The 13,474-nt window shown below is 38.2% G+C and overlaps 1 protein-coding gene across 2 annotated transcripts in view; it reads right to left on the minus strand.

Annotated features, from left to right (window-relative positions):
* Positions 1 to 3,097: 3,097 nt before the first annotated feature.
* Positions 3,098 to 13,474, minus strand: part of nrp1a (neuropilin 1a) — a 56,636-nt gene continuing 46,259 nt past the window's right edge. The window contains exons 10-17 of one of the 2 annotated variants that reach the window (XM_079488339.1): positions 13,300 to 13,444; positions 10,521 to 10,610; positions 9,369 to 9,416; positions 7,191 to 7,334; positions 6,826 to 7,103; positions 6,071 to 6,167; positions 5,793 to 5,846; positions 3,098 to 5,641 (exon numbers count right to left, since the gene is read on the minus strand). In XM_079488339.1, coding sequence (XP_079344465.1) covers positions 5,355 to 5,641; positions 5,793 to 5,846; positions 6,071 to 6,167; positions 6,826 to 7,103; positions 7,191 to 7,334; positions 9,369 to 9,416; positions 10,521 to 10,610; positions 13,300 to 13,444 — 1,143 coding nt within the window. In that variant the 3' untranslated portion in view covers positions 3,098 to 5,354. Of the gene's footprint in view, positions 5,642 to 5,792; positions 5,847 to 6,070; positions 6,168 to 6,825; positions 7,104 to 7,190; positions 7,335 to 9,368; positions 9,417 to 10,499; positions 10,611 to 13,299; positions 13,445 to 13,474 lie in introns of both variants that reach the window. The other variant, XM_079488338.1, reaches the window with a different exon arrangement.

The raw sequence follows: 13,474 nt of genomic DNA on the forward strand, positions 1-13,474 counted from the left end.
AGCGAGAGAGAGAGAGAAAGAGAGAGAGAGAGAGAGAGGAGCCCCTCTTGCAGAGACCGCCCCTACAGGAAATACCTCACTGCGTCATCAGCTCTTCTTTATGACGTCACGCCCTCATTTTTTTCCAGAACTATAAAAACGTAGGAATTGTTCTGTTATTTGTTTGTTTCAGTTTGCTATATTGTATCCTTTATACATATTGTTTGTCGATTGTACTGATTATTACGTTCTATTTTTTCCTTCAGTAAAGAAGATACATTTTTTTTTCCCCAAACTGTTCCTATTTAACTTCAGTAAAAAAATGTTTTAACTAAGTCTAAATAATCAGCACATAAGCACAATATAGGCTAAATTCCTATCTTTTCTGTTGCTACGCCAGCCCACCTTTTCATTTACTGACCAACAAAGAGGCCATTTAGATCAATCAGCAGCATTCTCCATTCCTGCTTCCATTTGTTTATTTACGTAACATTTATCTTCTGTTCTGGTGTTTGAGCAGCAAATGGAAACAAGTCCGTATTGGCTTTACCATTACAAGGGAATTCATTCTTAGTTCATTCATGGAATTAAGACACGGTCCAGAACCAGATGCTTAACACATTGAACGACAACAAGTGCAAATGAAGCCTTTACATATTATGAATGACCAGCAGAAACATGAACATATAAAGTGGCCTCAAAAAGAAAGACCAAAGCCACATTTTATGAATTAGAAAAAAATACAACTTAACCACACTTAACATTACCACTTTTGAATTTATCCCACTGGAGATATTAGAGGAAATAAGTGCTATATTTCCGTGAATTAAATGCCACCTGGATTAAAATGTATTTTTACGCAGCCCATCATGACATTATTGCATTGTTCGATTTAAATGTTCAATGTCAAAGACATTGAGTGTCAAAATAATTGTAAAAATCAAGCAGAAGCAGAAGACAGAGACAGAACTGAAATAAAGAGGTGCTAAAAAGATAACTGACATCAGACCTGTTCAGTAAACCTGAGAGAACATTTTTTAAATAGCGAAGCTGAGCATCCTGATGACAGTATCGGGTGGATTCATTTTAAAGAGGAGAAACAGAAACAGATACAGTTGCTATGATTACTAAAGCAGAAGTAAAAACGCCCAAATGAGGCAATGTAGTTTTCACAATGAATGTCTGCATGAATACAGAAAAACATTTTAGTGTCTATGCAAGGGAGTCAGTTCAAACTCAGACTCAGTTAACAAGAAATAACGTTGGTATTTATTTTCCTACATAATTTCCCATTTTGTTTAACTTTTTAGGCTGATGATATTTTCCAGGAGCTAATACAAGCCTATAGAGCGCAAACTTCACAGACCAACATTACATGGTTTCAGATAGACTTTGTCATTATGTTCACTATACTGCCATCTTGTGTTCATATATGCGTCCCAAGAAAAGAGCTGCAATTAAATGTCTGTTAGAATATTAATCCCGGAGTAGTTAATAATAATGTCTAAATAAATAACTATATAAAGGTTAATAATTAAACAAAAAAGCATACGTTTTTTGTTAATTGAAGTTGTTTTAACTAAAAGTTTGATTTGAGTTATCGATTTGCAACCCAACCCGCTGTTCTTTATCCTCGCAATGGTTTTTGTCTTGATCAATAGCCTTTAGGAGCGCAGGGGCGGAGCCAGACGTAGACATTAGGGGCTTAGCCCAAATCAACGGGCATTTATGGAAGCTATATTACATTGTTTAAAATGTAATTGTTATTTGTATTATGATTTTGAAACCATAACAAAACAAATGTTCGCAATGACATTTTCTCTTCTCTAAACAGGCAAAATATGTCTGCTGTTACTATATAAGAAAGGTCCATTAGGAATTTGTGAAAAACAGCTTTACTAATATAGAACCTTGAAACCTGTTAAGTATTTTTATTGTCTGAATCTTACCATTTCACATTTTATTGTTAACCGTTGGCTTTGTTATATCTGCTTTCTTACGTTTCACCAGTCATCTCCGCACTGGAATCACGCATTGTTTCTTTTAAACGCCTGCTGCCGATTGGCTGAAGCTAGGTCTTCTTCAATCTGATTGGCTGACATTCTGCTTGGCCTCTGTAATTTGATTGGCTGGAATTGCGTAAACTCTGTCATTTTCGTTTGATTGGACGAGCGCTAGCCGTCCCGCTTCACCAAGTTATAGGGCACATAAGTCTCGGGAAAAGGTAGTCGGTAAAAAACGCTCACTGTTATTATATATTTATACATTGAGCAACATAGAATATTCGCCTAGTGTTAACATTAGCCATTAACCGGTAATATATGCATCAGCTTACATAACTATAAATTAGACACTGAAGCCACTAATGACCGATTTGTTTACTGTCAGTCTGTCAAAAGATTCAGCATCTTAATTTACATACATGTCATTTACCTTTGTTTTAATTCTGGAGTGGAGTTTAGCGCTGAATGATGCACCCAGCGTACTTTAAGAATTCGGAGCTTTTAAAGAAACATTCGTGGATTGAGCCCCTAAGCTTCCGCTCCGCCCCTGATGTTCTGTTGTGAGATAAATGCTTTTGTTATTTATTTACTTATTTGTACATGTAAACGCAACCTTAGTGGCATTATTGTGTTTTTAAAAGTGGATTTTGTTGTAAAATAGTTTTCTTCCAAACATCTTTTAAGAGTGCTTTCAATTGGAACATGGGTAACACAATAATGTTGTTTATGTTGTTTGCCCTTATTTCGTGTCTTACCTTTCTTATTTTATAGGCTATATGTCTACATTTGATATATGTGTATATATTGCATGATAAGATTGAGTTATAACAGCTCATCTAAAGGATATGTTGGTTTAAAAAAAGGTAAAGTTTAGTCTCTGAACGTCCTACGCAAATATTTGCATACTAGCTCAATATCGCCGCCTGCTGTTTTCCCGCAGTTATACACCTACTTACTGACTGTTCACTGTCCAAAGCTTAGTGCAGCTCACAGATGGTCAATACACTCTTACAGTGATTTCTACTTTTTATTTAAAATCTTAAAATTTTCTGAAACATTTCTAGATTTTTATTTTTTTGTGACGCAGATGTTCAAAAACACAAAACACTGCTGTCCATTTTTAAGGCCTTGCTGTTTTTATTCATTTTTTCCTTCCTACAACAGCAAATTACAGAGGCAGTATTGAAAATAAAAGTTTTTCTTTTCTTCCTCACCTTCTCGTAAAAAAAATCAGCACAAAATTTGAACGACAGTACAAAAACGAAAAGATAATCAGTCAGGTAAATGGGAACTTTACTATAGGAAATCTGTATACCTTTTTCAATAATGAAAACATCTTGATATTTGACCATTTCAGAATCGTATCACATATTCTGAAACTATTTAAAAAAATGAACACTGTCTTTTTTTATTTCCATTTTCTTTTTTACAAATGAATGCTATAAACACATAAACTTCATCAAATATATTGATCAGTGCAACATTGTTTCTTTTAGTTAATGCTACAGTACGCTTTCTCACAGAATCCTGACTGAAGCCAGTCGCCTTTATAGTTTCAGCTGACACACACGTAGCATCGACACGTGGATTCATGTATCTACCGGAAATAAAAGAAAAAGTGTGTTCGCCACAGTATACAACACAGTACAAGAACATAGCAAGAAACCTGTAGAAAACATTAGTATTGTCAGCAGTGAAGCCCTGTTACATGTGTAAGCCATTGCCAAGTACGAATTCTACTGCCAGGCCTCTCCCTTCTGAATCAAACAGTGAGTGATAAAGTCATGTAAACATATTAATGGATGTCAAATGTGTCCTTATTAGCTTGACCCCTTTCCAAATGCCGTCTTGAGATGCCTGGAGATATATGGGTGGTGACTGGACCCTGCATTTTGAGGCAACAGTCCTTTGGTACAGACACAAGGCCAATAAAAGATCTCCACTATGACATCACTCGTCCAACAATCATCAGATGATGTCACAAGCAAATGAATAGTAGGCAATGCATGATGTTCTGAAATGCTTTCAGCGGATATAACTTAAATAGCACCACTCTTAAAATTACAGTTCCCGCTGATACAAGAGTTTTATTCAAGACGGACTGATGGACAAATGAGCTCTTTGAAGAGAGGCAGATGAAATATTCTGGGATCATTTACTTTAAATCAAAGCAAGGCAATGATGATGGGTTTATTTTTTCGCTTTTTGGTATGCTGGTTGGACAGACAGACATTCTGGGTGTGATTATCTTACTATCGTTGTGCATGAGAGGCTTGAATGTTAAGATCCGATGTCCACCCACAAATCTGCATTCCAGGTAAATGGACCAGAAAATTGACCTTCTCTCTGATATTACAAAAAAAATCGCTGCAAGGTTTGAATGAAATGTTTGAGAGTATAAGATGATGTTCCCATCCTGAAATGGGATGTGAATGTGCACTAGATTTGTATTAACACCTGTTTTGAACAAGAGCTGCATCTTTTGGGAATGTAGCAAAAGTAACCAAACTGGACGAAATAAAGCACACAATTTTCACTTTCACAAAACAGTCAAACGATTGTATTTACAACATACAACCCAAGAAAAAAGGGATACTGCAGCTTCTTTTTTGTCCTTTTACTCATTTCTTTGAAAAGGGCATTAAAATATATTAAAACTTATATACAATATGCAGGATCTTTAACATTAAAGCGCTATGAATTTACTGGATCCGTTTCGCAGATTTGACCAACATCCTTTTTTAGGAACTAAAGGGTTAAAAACAACAAAAATCAACAGAGGAGGCCAAAAAAGATGTACCAAAGGCACTGACCGAACCATACCCAGAATGCAACAGGGCTGGATGATATTCCACCCCCTTTGATCCTTTTTCCCTACCGTGGGGTATTTGCCTTCTGTTACCCACGTATGGTTCATTTGGGGTTTTTACACATCTCCTTAAAGCGCAAAACAATCTTTTAAAATAAAAATAAATGATTTTTCCTCCTAGAAAAAACAAGATAAATACTTTATAACATTATTATATATTGGTCTCAACACCAGCATCCGATTGTAAAAACGATCAACTCAAATAATACAAAACCAATAAAATAAAAATTTAAAATAATCATTTCAATCATCTGTACATATGCTTATGGTTCATTTTTGATTTTTTTCTTTGAAATCCTTGTACTCAATGTTTTGTACACAGTGTCCCCTACTGGTAGGTTCTGTTCACTGCAGCTCCTGAGAAAAGCATGGCTCAGTCCCAGACGTCCACCCATCGGTTCCCTGAACCACAGAGCCTTGTCCTCCTCCAATCGGGTGGCGTCGGCAGTCCATTTAAAGCCCCGCCCTCCCTGAAGAGAGGTTCCCTCTCATTGGTTAGCGCGTTACGCTTCCGAGTACGAGTTCTGTGAGTTGAGCTTGTCCTTCTTTAACTTGACACCATCCACTAGCTCAAAGTTATAGTTCTCCAGGGCGGATAAGTTCCTGTCGGACATGCTGCTGTGGGAGCAGGCGCAGTAGAGAACCACGCCGCATATGGCGCCGAGGAAGACTCCCAGAGCGCTCATAGCGATGATGGTGATGAGTATGGGGTCCAACGTCTTCAGCATGTTCCCTGCTCCGTTGATCTCGTGGTTTTCAACAATCTCAGGGAAATCTGTGATGTCCACGACTAAACAGGAAATAAACCGTGAGTTATGAAAACAAGTCTGTTTCAGGCCTGACTAATAATTATATTATTAGGTTATTGGATTCCATTTGTGATGGATTATATTCAGCGTCTTTTAACTGATTGGTGTAGCGAATTTTGGAATGTGACTTACTGATTTCATTAAAGTCTTCTTCAGGTAGAATTGGTTCTGCTGGGACAGCTGGGTCTAACAAAAAACATAAAACAATAAGCCAACTAAGTCCAATGTAATGATCATAACAGTATGCTTGAAGTATAACTGAAGAATGCTATATGGCAGACCCTTTAATATAAAGCACTTACAATGCATTATAAAATGTATAGCATTCAAGCTATACATTTTGCTTTCTTCTCATTGAGCTACAAGAATGACAAATGCAATTTAACTCTGTAGTAGACTGATTGACTGACCTTTACAGTCATTAATGTTCAGATTTTCTAAGATTTTGATGTCGTCCACTGCAATGTCTCCCCAACTTTTCCTTTCCACTACACCTTCAATTACCACCTGAAACAACAACACAAAGAGTCAAATTCAATGTAAAACATTTTAAACTGCTGGACCAAAATACAGACCAACCACTACTATATACCTAAGCATATACATAAATTATTATATAGTATACACCAGTTCCACTCAAACTGTGGGCCGTGGCCCCCTGGTGGACACAAGATGGCCACAAATTTTGTAGCGTTGTATGAAATATAGACATTTATTATAGATTTTAATGAATAAGACCACCAACCAAAAGAATTGATATTGCAGCATTGAATAACTGAATATATGAATATGTGATATCTTTAATATTAACTGAATATGGCATTTTTGGGCAAAACAATAAAACAGTATCAATAAAATCATTTTAATATTTAAAATAATTTATTTACGTATTATACATGAAAATGTAAGAGCTGTTTCTCAAAATATGTCTTTATATATATTTATATGTATATATATATTTTGTTTAAGTACTCAAAATCTCATAAATAAGTTACATATAAAACTTACACTGGATGCATTTTACAGACAAAGTCACAATTTTCATCACACAATAACAACCAATTAAAACATATTTTATGTTTATGTGAAGGCACATTTTAAACCAATGAAATGTCATTGTGGGCGGTACTACCCAGCCTATATGACAAAACCCCTATTTTCATACCTGGTAGGGTTTATTAGAGTGCGGTATCAGCACTCGCCCCTCCCTCCAACGGTTGCCTTGGTGACCGCTGACAGTCCATAGCAGCACATCAGCTGTGCCCTTACTGCTCTCTCTGCGCTGCTTAATGTGCAGCGTGCCGATGCGGGCGCCGAACATGTGGTACCAGAAGGACAGGCACAGATCCGAGTCCTGTCCCGACACTGATGGACTCACTAACCGAGCCACCTCCGTCTCCTGTGCACCTGTTGCCAGCGTGTAGATGAAGTTTCCTGATCCGCCTTAGAGGAAAGAGTAAATGTGAGCTTTGGAAGCGCTGGATATCGGTAAGTTAATGATGCGCATCTTTTGCACGATGTTTGTCTCACCTGTGTGGTCCATGTTGGGGCCAGTGTTTAGAGTTGGAGTTCCGCTGGATTGGATCTGCCACCTGAACCCGCTGTCCTCTGATATCCAACCACAAAACGAGGGATCGTTCGCCCAGCCGAAGTCACAGGCAAACCACAAGAAGGCTGCAGAGAGATCATGTCCAGGTTAAGACATGGGAGTATTGTGGCAGTGTGACATTGCTCAACTAGCAACATAAATGCATTTTTTGTATATTGTGACTTTTCTTTCTGAAACCTCTTAAGTCCAAGTGAACTGTTTATAAAAGAAATAAATAAAAACACTGTACTTTTCAAAAGATTCAATACTGTTAGGGTCAAAGTAGACGAGCACTTTTAATATCTTTTATTGGTTTAATACCTTTATGACAAACATAAAGGGTGACTAAAAATAAGGGTTTATGTCATACTATGACCTAATATTTTTGAGGGAAAAAGCATATTTCTTAATTGACAGAGTTTGCATGCAACATATACATTTTGACATTTTCATTACATTATAGTAAATGTTTTGCCATAGAATGTTTTTGTAGGGCCTTATAAGCATCAAAAGGGGCCTTATAAGCATCATTATAAGCTTTATATATATTTGTTTCTGTCTGATGCTTTTCACATCACAGTGACACCCATTGAGATGAATGGGAACGCTTACTCCTTTTATTCACTTTACCTCCTTTATTCGACTTCTTGGGTCCAACAATACTTTTTTATAGATATAATGTCCACTGGGTGGCAGTAGAGAGTTACTTTACGAATTGACTAGTAAACGTTCACTCTATTGCACTTAAGCCAAACGCATTGAGGAAAATGTATCATATATATGCAAACGGAGGTTCTTAAGAAAAAATGCAAGAAATAAGAAACAGTGAAGCTTTAAAATTGAGAGTGATGGTGAAGAAATGAGGGAGGGATTTAACGGCGTTACACTGAGTGAGTGCCAGAGAGAGAGAGAGAGAGAGAGAGAGAGAGAGAATTGAGACGGACAGAGAAGCAGAAGCACATCTAGGATGTCAGTTACGCCAGCGTCTGCTCAGCATCATCGCTGCTCCTCCAGACAGTTTAATAAAGCTGAAGGCTGTGCGCCTTAAATAATGCCAGAACTCTCCGAGAGTTTCCGACGGTATTTGGGGAGGAAAGAATTTCCCATTAAAAGCCGCAGCTCGGGCACTCGGCCATCGCTGCAGCGTAAATGCCCGTTTCCAATTAAAAGTTACATTTTCCATCTTTTCGCATATCGGGGCTTCTCCAGTGAAAGGCAGCACGTGGATGCGATTGACCGCAGCCCGAAACGTTGAGCCGGTTTAATATGCTTATGATAGCAACGAAACCACATCCAATAAGCGCACGCGTCCAATCGACGCTGACCAGAAATGACCACACGCACGCAAGGTCACGTGCTCATTAGGAGCACGATTCTATTCCGTAGTTTTGATGGCGTGATGAGACAGACGCACGCACACACGCCGCCTAATTAGTCAAGGTCAGTTTAGGGGCATTTCTCATTTGCTCATTAGTGAGCAGTCTTGAATGGCTAATCATTCATTATGCTGAGTGAGCGAATTAAAACGCCTCCTTATAGACTTTCATGAGAACACTTTCATACTCATCTTTGAGTTTACGCACTGACCGATGTCAATCCGATATCATCACCAACTAGAGCACAAAATAAGTGTTTTTCTTAAAGGGCGAAGCGTCTCCTTTCGGTGCCATTAGCGGCACTTTGGAGTGAACTTGCGGCCGTGACTCCAGGGTGTTGTGGTGGGTTGCCAGATCGTAAATTCTAACTTTAAGTAAGTTCAAGGCACAGCTGGAGGTTTCCTACTCTAAAAATAAGAGACTAAATGCATCACCAACGGTTGTCGTGCATTCACCACTAATAAATGTTTAGCAAACAGAAAGTCCCACACCACTCACACTATTGAGGTCAAGCATTGAAAACACGTTGAACCAATGTTTTGAAAGTCAACTCATGATTCATGAATGACCCACTTATACTGTAGTATTAGCACCTCAAACTAGTATAGCAGTAGTAAACATTGAAATAACAACACACTTTGCTGTTACTTAAGCGTTTCCATTAGACATTCCAATATAATTACACAAATTACACATGCTGTGTGCAGAGAGAAGGTAAATAGTGTGAGCGAATATCTTTCTCACCTGGACCGGTGCTCAGCTCCGTGGTCATCTCTGGCACAGTGGTCCCACCTATAGTGTGGACACAGTGAAGGCCATTAGATTGAAAGTTGAAATAGGGGAATGTTTTATTTGGATAATTATCAAGAGGCGCGGATTTCTGACTGCCTTAATTCTCAAATGCTTTTTTTAATTAAGCTTTGAGACATGAAAAAAACATCTTGTTTATAAGGAAGGTTTACTTTGAACATTTTTAGACTGTAATTCTGCGCAACACACACACTGTGAGACTGCACTGAAGAGATTAAAGACAGAGTTTAGATACTAGCGTTAGCAGCTGAAGAACACAAGAAGCGTTTGTATTCAAATAGATGTAATGTGCAGATCAAGGTTTAGTGCAGAGGATTAGTACTAAGGCCATAGCTGTGTTTTGAGATGGAATACTGGTGTACGGTTTACTACATCCTATCTTCACAAAACAGGTTATTTTTATGTAAAGCATGTGAAACGATATGAATTATACAAAGATAAACTTTAGTAGTAGTGGCATGCTATTTTGTTATATAAAATCTCTGCAGCCTTATTTAATCCCATGATGATCCTCTGTGCTCATAGCTCTTTGATATAAGCCTCAGTGTGACTGTGCCTGGGTTTGGCCACAATATCCATTAAAAAACTCACTAATGTTCAAAATGGAATACCTCATAAAGCATGCTACCTACTAAATAATATATACTGCATACTACAAAGTATGAAGTATATGAAACAGTTTATATCTAAAAATTTATATTTTACATCGGAGTCACATGACGTTGCTAATATTGCAATTGTAAGTGCAATTCTATAAATTACTCAATTAAGATGGCATTTAATACTGCTTTTGGTTCATTTGTCTCTGTGACTGGGATTAATAGAAATGCAAGTGTGTTTGAAGAAATGCATTTGGCAAGGGTAATGTGTTTGCTAGATGCATGTAGAAGATCAGCATACTGTGCACAGTAAACATACTGTACATCACAGTGTATCAGTACTGTGCCAGTGTGCCATTCCGAACATTGTGTGAGCATGGTGAGGATTAGGATGGTGTGATTAGCAAAGCAGAAGGTGCAAGGTGCAGTAAAGAAGGGTGCAGTCTCTGCAGGCGGGTGTTAGCACCTGTCTGGTCGTAGTCATCACCTGTGCCGCTGTGGCAGTTGGCCTGCTCGTCATCACACTCATCTGATGGGGTGGTGGAGGGAGCGGGGGTAGTCGGGGGCACTGTGGGCACTGTGAGAGTGAAAGAGAGAGAAAAAGAGAGGAAAGATGAAAATGGGGTACATGTTGGACATTCTCTACATATTAAATTTCTCCACCGTTGATGACATTTTCTTTACACTGTTAAAAACCTGTGCATTGTGGCGCCAGAAAAACTATTGTGAAATAACTTTTTCACATGAAATAACATGATTTTCATGTTTTGATTGTAAGTTTGCAGTATTTTCTGATATTGGACGTTTAAACCGTATTTTAAATAGTAAAAAGCTGTAAAAAATTAACAGTTATTTCACGAGGCAACGCTTCCCCGTCATAGACTGAAATTTCTGTCAATTCATCTTTTCATGTCTCACATTTATTTGGTAGGGGCACTGTTACACACTTTCTGAAAGAGTACATCATGTACAGATCCAAAGAGAGAAAATACAAAAGTTTTTATTATAAATCTGAATCTGCACGATTGCCTCAGCTTTTTGTTGAAAATGTTGCATTTCTAAAGAAACTTACCTACAATTCACAATGTGTTCATTTTTTTATAATAAAATAAAATAGTTTATTTGTTTAAAAGAGAGGTTCTGGATATTAATATAGGATTTTTATATGGGGTCATTTTCATATTTTGTAAATGTTATAAAAATGCTGGTGCTGACTGACAACTTAAAAAAACCACTGGCGGTAAAAAAAGTTCATTAGAAAGTCACAAGATTTATTTTAGTCAAGGTTGTTTTAAATTTGATTGTGCCTTGCTGGGTGACCCCACCCACAGTGAAATCTCATTTGTCCAGAGTCCCTCTCCATACAGTTGTGTATTAAACATTAGGTTATAAGATTTCTTACAAAAAGCAAAAGCAGATCCTTTACAAATCTCTTTTAACACTAAAAAAGTACTATGGTAGTACCATGGTAGAGTTATGGTAGTCGTGAATGATATTCATATAGCAGGGTCTTCAAATGGTATCTTCACTGAATAACATTTCATTAGCATAGCGCTTAAAAACATGGTAAAACTATGGTAGATGTATATTGGTGCTATGACAAATCATCTTAATGATGATCCTCTGTGCTCATAGCTCTTTGATATAAGCCTCAGTGTGACTGTGCCTGGGTTTGGCTGTAGATGTTATGCTCCACCCTGGGCCGGCACAGCACGCAGAAACTGCAGTGTCCTCTCATTATAGCTGCTTGTGCCCCTTTGGATGTGGCCTTTGGCTGCATCTGCCTGAAACTCTGTGTTTACTCTCGGCTTGTAATGAGCTGCCTTTAAGCCTAGATGGCTTTCCCGGGACAGATAGACAAAAATGTGCGGGGGACAAGAGAGGGGTGGAAAAGGGGGAAACGGGAGCTGTCGCAGAGGTATCATGAGCGAACCAGGGGCAGAATCCCTTGAAGCCGAAGGGTCGTAGAAAGGTCATTGTGCAGGACTTTGGACAGCCCTGTTGACTCCAGACGTCTGCTAGGACTTAGCACCCTGCTGTTAGGAGCGTGTACATGTGTGTGGGGTCACTTGTTTGATTGAGTTTCAGCAGAGACAGAAAAGAAAATGAGTGCATGTTTCGGCATTAAAAGCGAAAACAAGCATTATCATCTGACTAAAGCTCCCGGTGGGACGCTGCGGCTTACACAAGCAAGTCTTCCGGTTTCGCAGAAATCCAATATGTAAATCCACTTAACGCTGCCTCGACAGAACACAAGCACCCCATCGGAGCTAAACTAATTCAGAGAGAGAAGTGAGATAGGGGAGCACATCAAGGACCTCTTCCTAATCCTTCAAGGCAGGTGGGGCAAAGATGATCTCCAGCTGTGAGGGGCCCTGTTATTTAGAAGCATTGAAGGCACATGGCTTTCTAGGTAGGAGATATCCTTTGAAGCGTCATCTGCTGGGCAACTAATTATGAAGAAAGCTAAACCGAGCCCTGTCCTGTTATCTTCCGTAGAGAAGTCCAAATTTAATCAAATAGCATCTGTGCCGTAAGACCACACGCTTGAGGATCCACAAGTGCCTTTTTCGATCAAAGGGCTATAATTTCATTTGTCTTGAGTTTACATTACTTTGGCTTTGGATGATGTCTTTGGATTTCAGCAAGATTGACCATTACAGGCATGAATCAGTGTCCATGTGGGAACTAGAAGCTACATTAAAAGCTACTCAAGAAAACTTGATGAATAGAAATTTAAGCGAATCATTTGTGAAAATAATCACAATGAAACTATAATAAACATAATTATAATGTACACTACTGTTTAGGGTCACATTACTGACATTTTTCTTAAAATATTTTAATTTGAATCTTTAAAAAAAATCTTTTATTTGGTACATTAACACATGATATCAAACAAAATGGTATCCAATTTCTTTTGTGGCATTCTAGCAAACTGTGATTGATGTCAGAGGACCATTCCAAGATGGCGGATGCATCTATGCCTGGAGCGCTTGAATGAGGCATCTAGTTATTTAAACCTTTGGGTGAAGCGGTCACAGCTGTGCTTTATCATGAATAAAACACCATCAGAATCAAGGTCTGGAACAAACTGTTTATATAATTCCCATAGTAACACTTATACCATTTAACACTTTTCCATAAGTTTGCTATTATTCTAAAATGTAGAAAAACATTATTAAAATAAAGTAAGTGAGTCGCTACTTGGTACTGTATTACCGTGTGGTTATGTACTTAAGTGTGTGGAAGAGTTTTTAACTTACCTTCCATTTCACAGCCCAGGATTTCCAATCTAAGTCCCATACCAGCAGGAGTGGCTCTGTCTGGATATACTCTAATATAGCGTGTCAATATAGGCTCCACGGTACTCAGCGCTGGTGTGTCGTAGTTCAAATTCCCCTCGAAAATCTGCCAAGATTAACAACAGGAGAAAAACAG

This window comes from Barbatula barbatula (assembly GCF_947034865.1).
Source record: "Barbatula barbatula genome assembly, chromosome: 23".
NCBI lineage: Eukaryota > Metazoa > Chordata > Actinopteri > Cypriniformes > Nemacheilidae > Barbatula > Barbatula barbatula.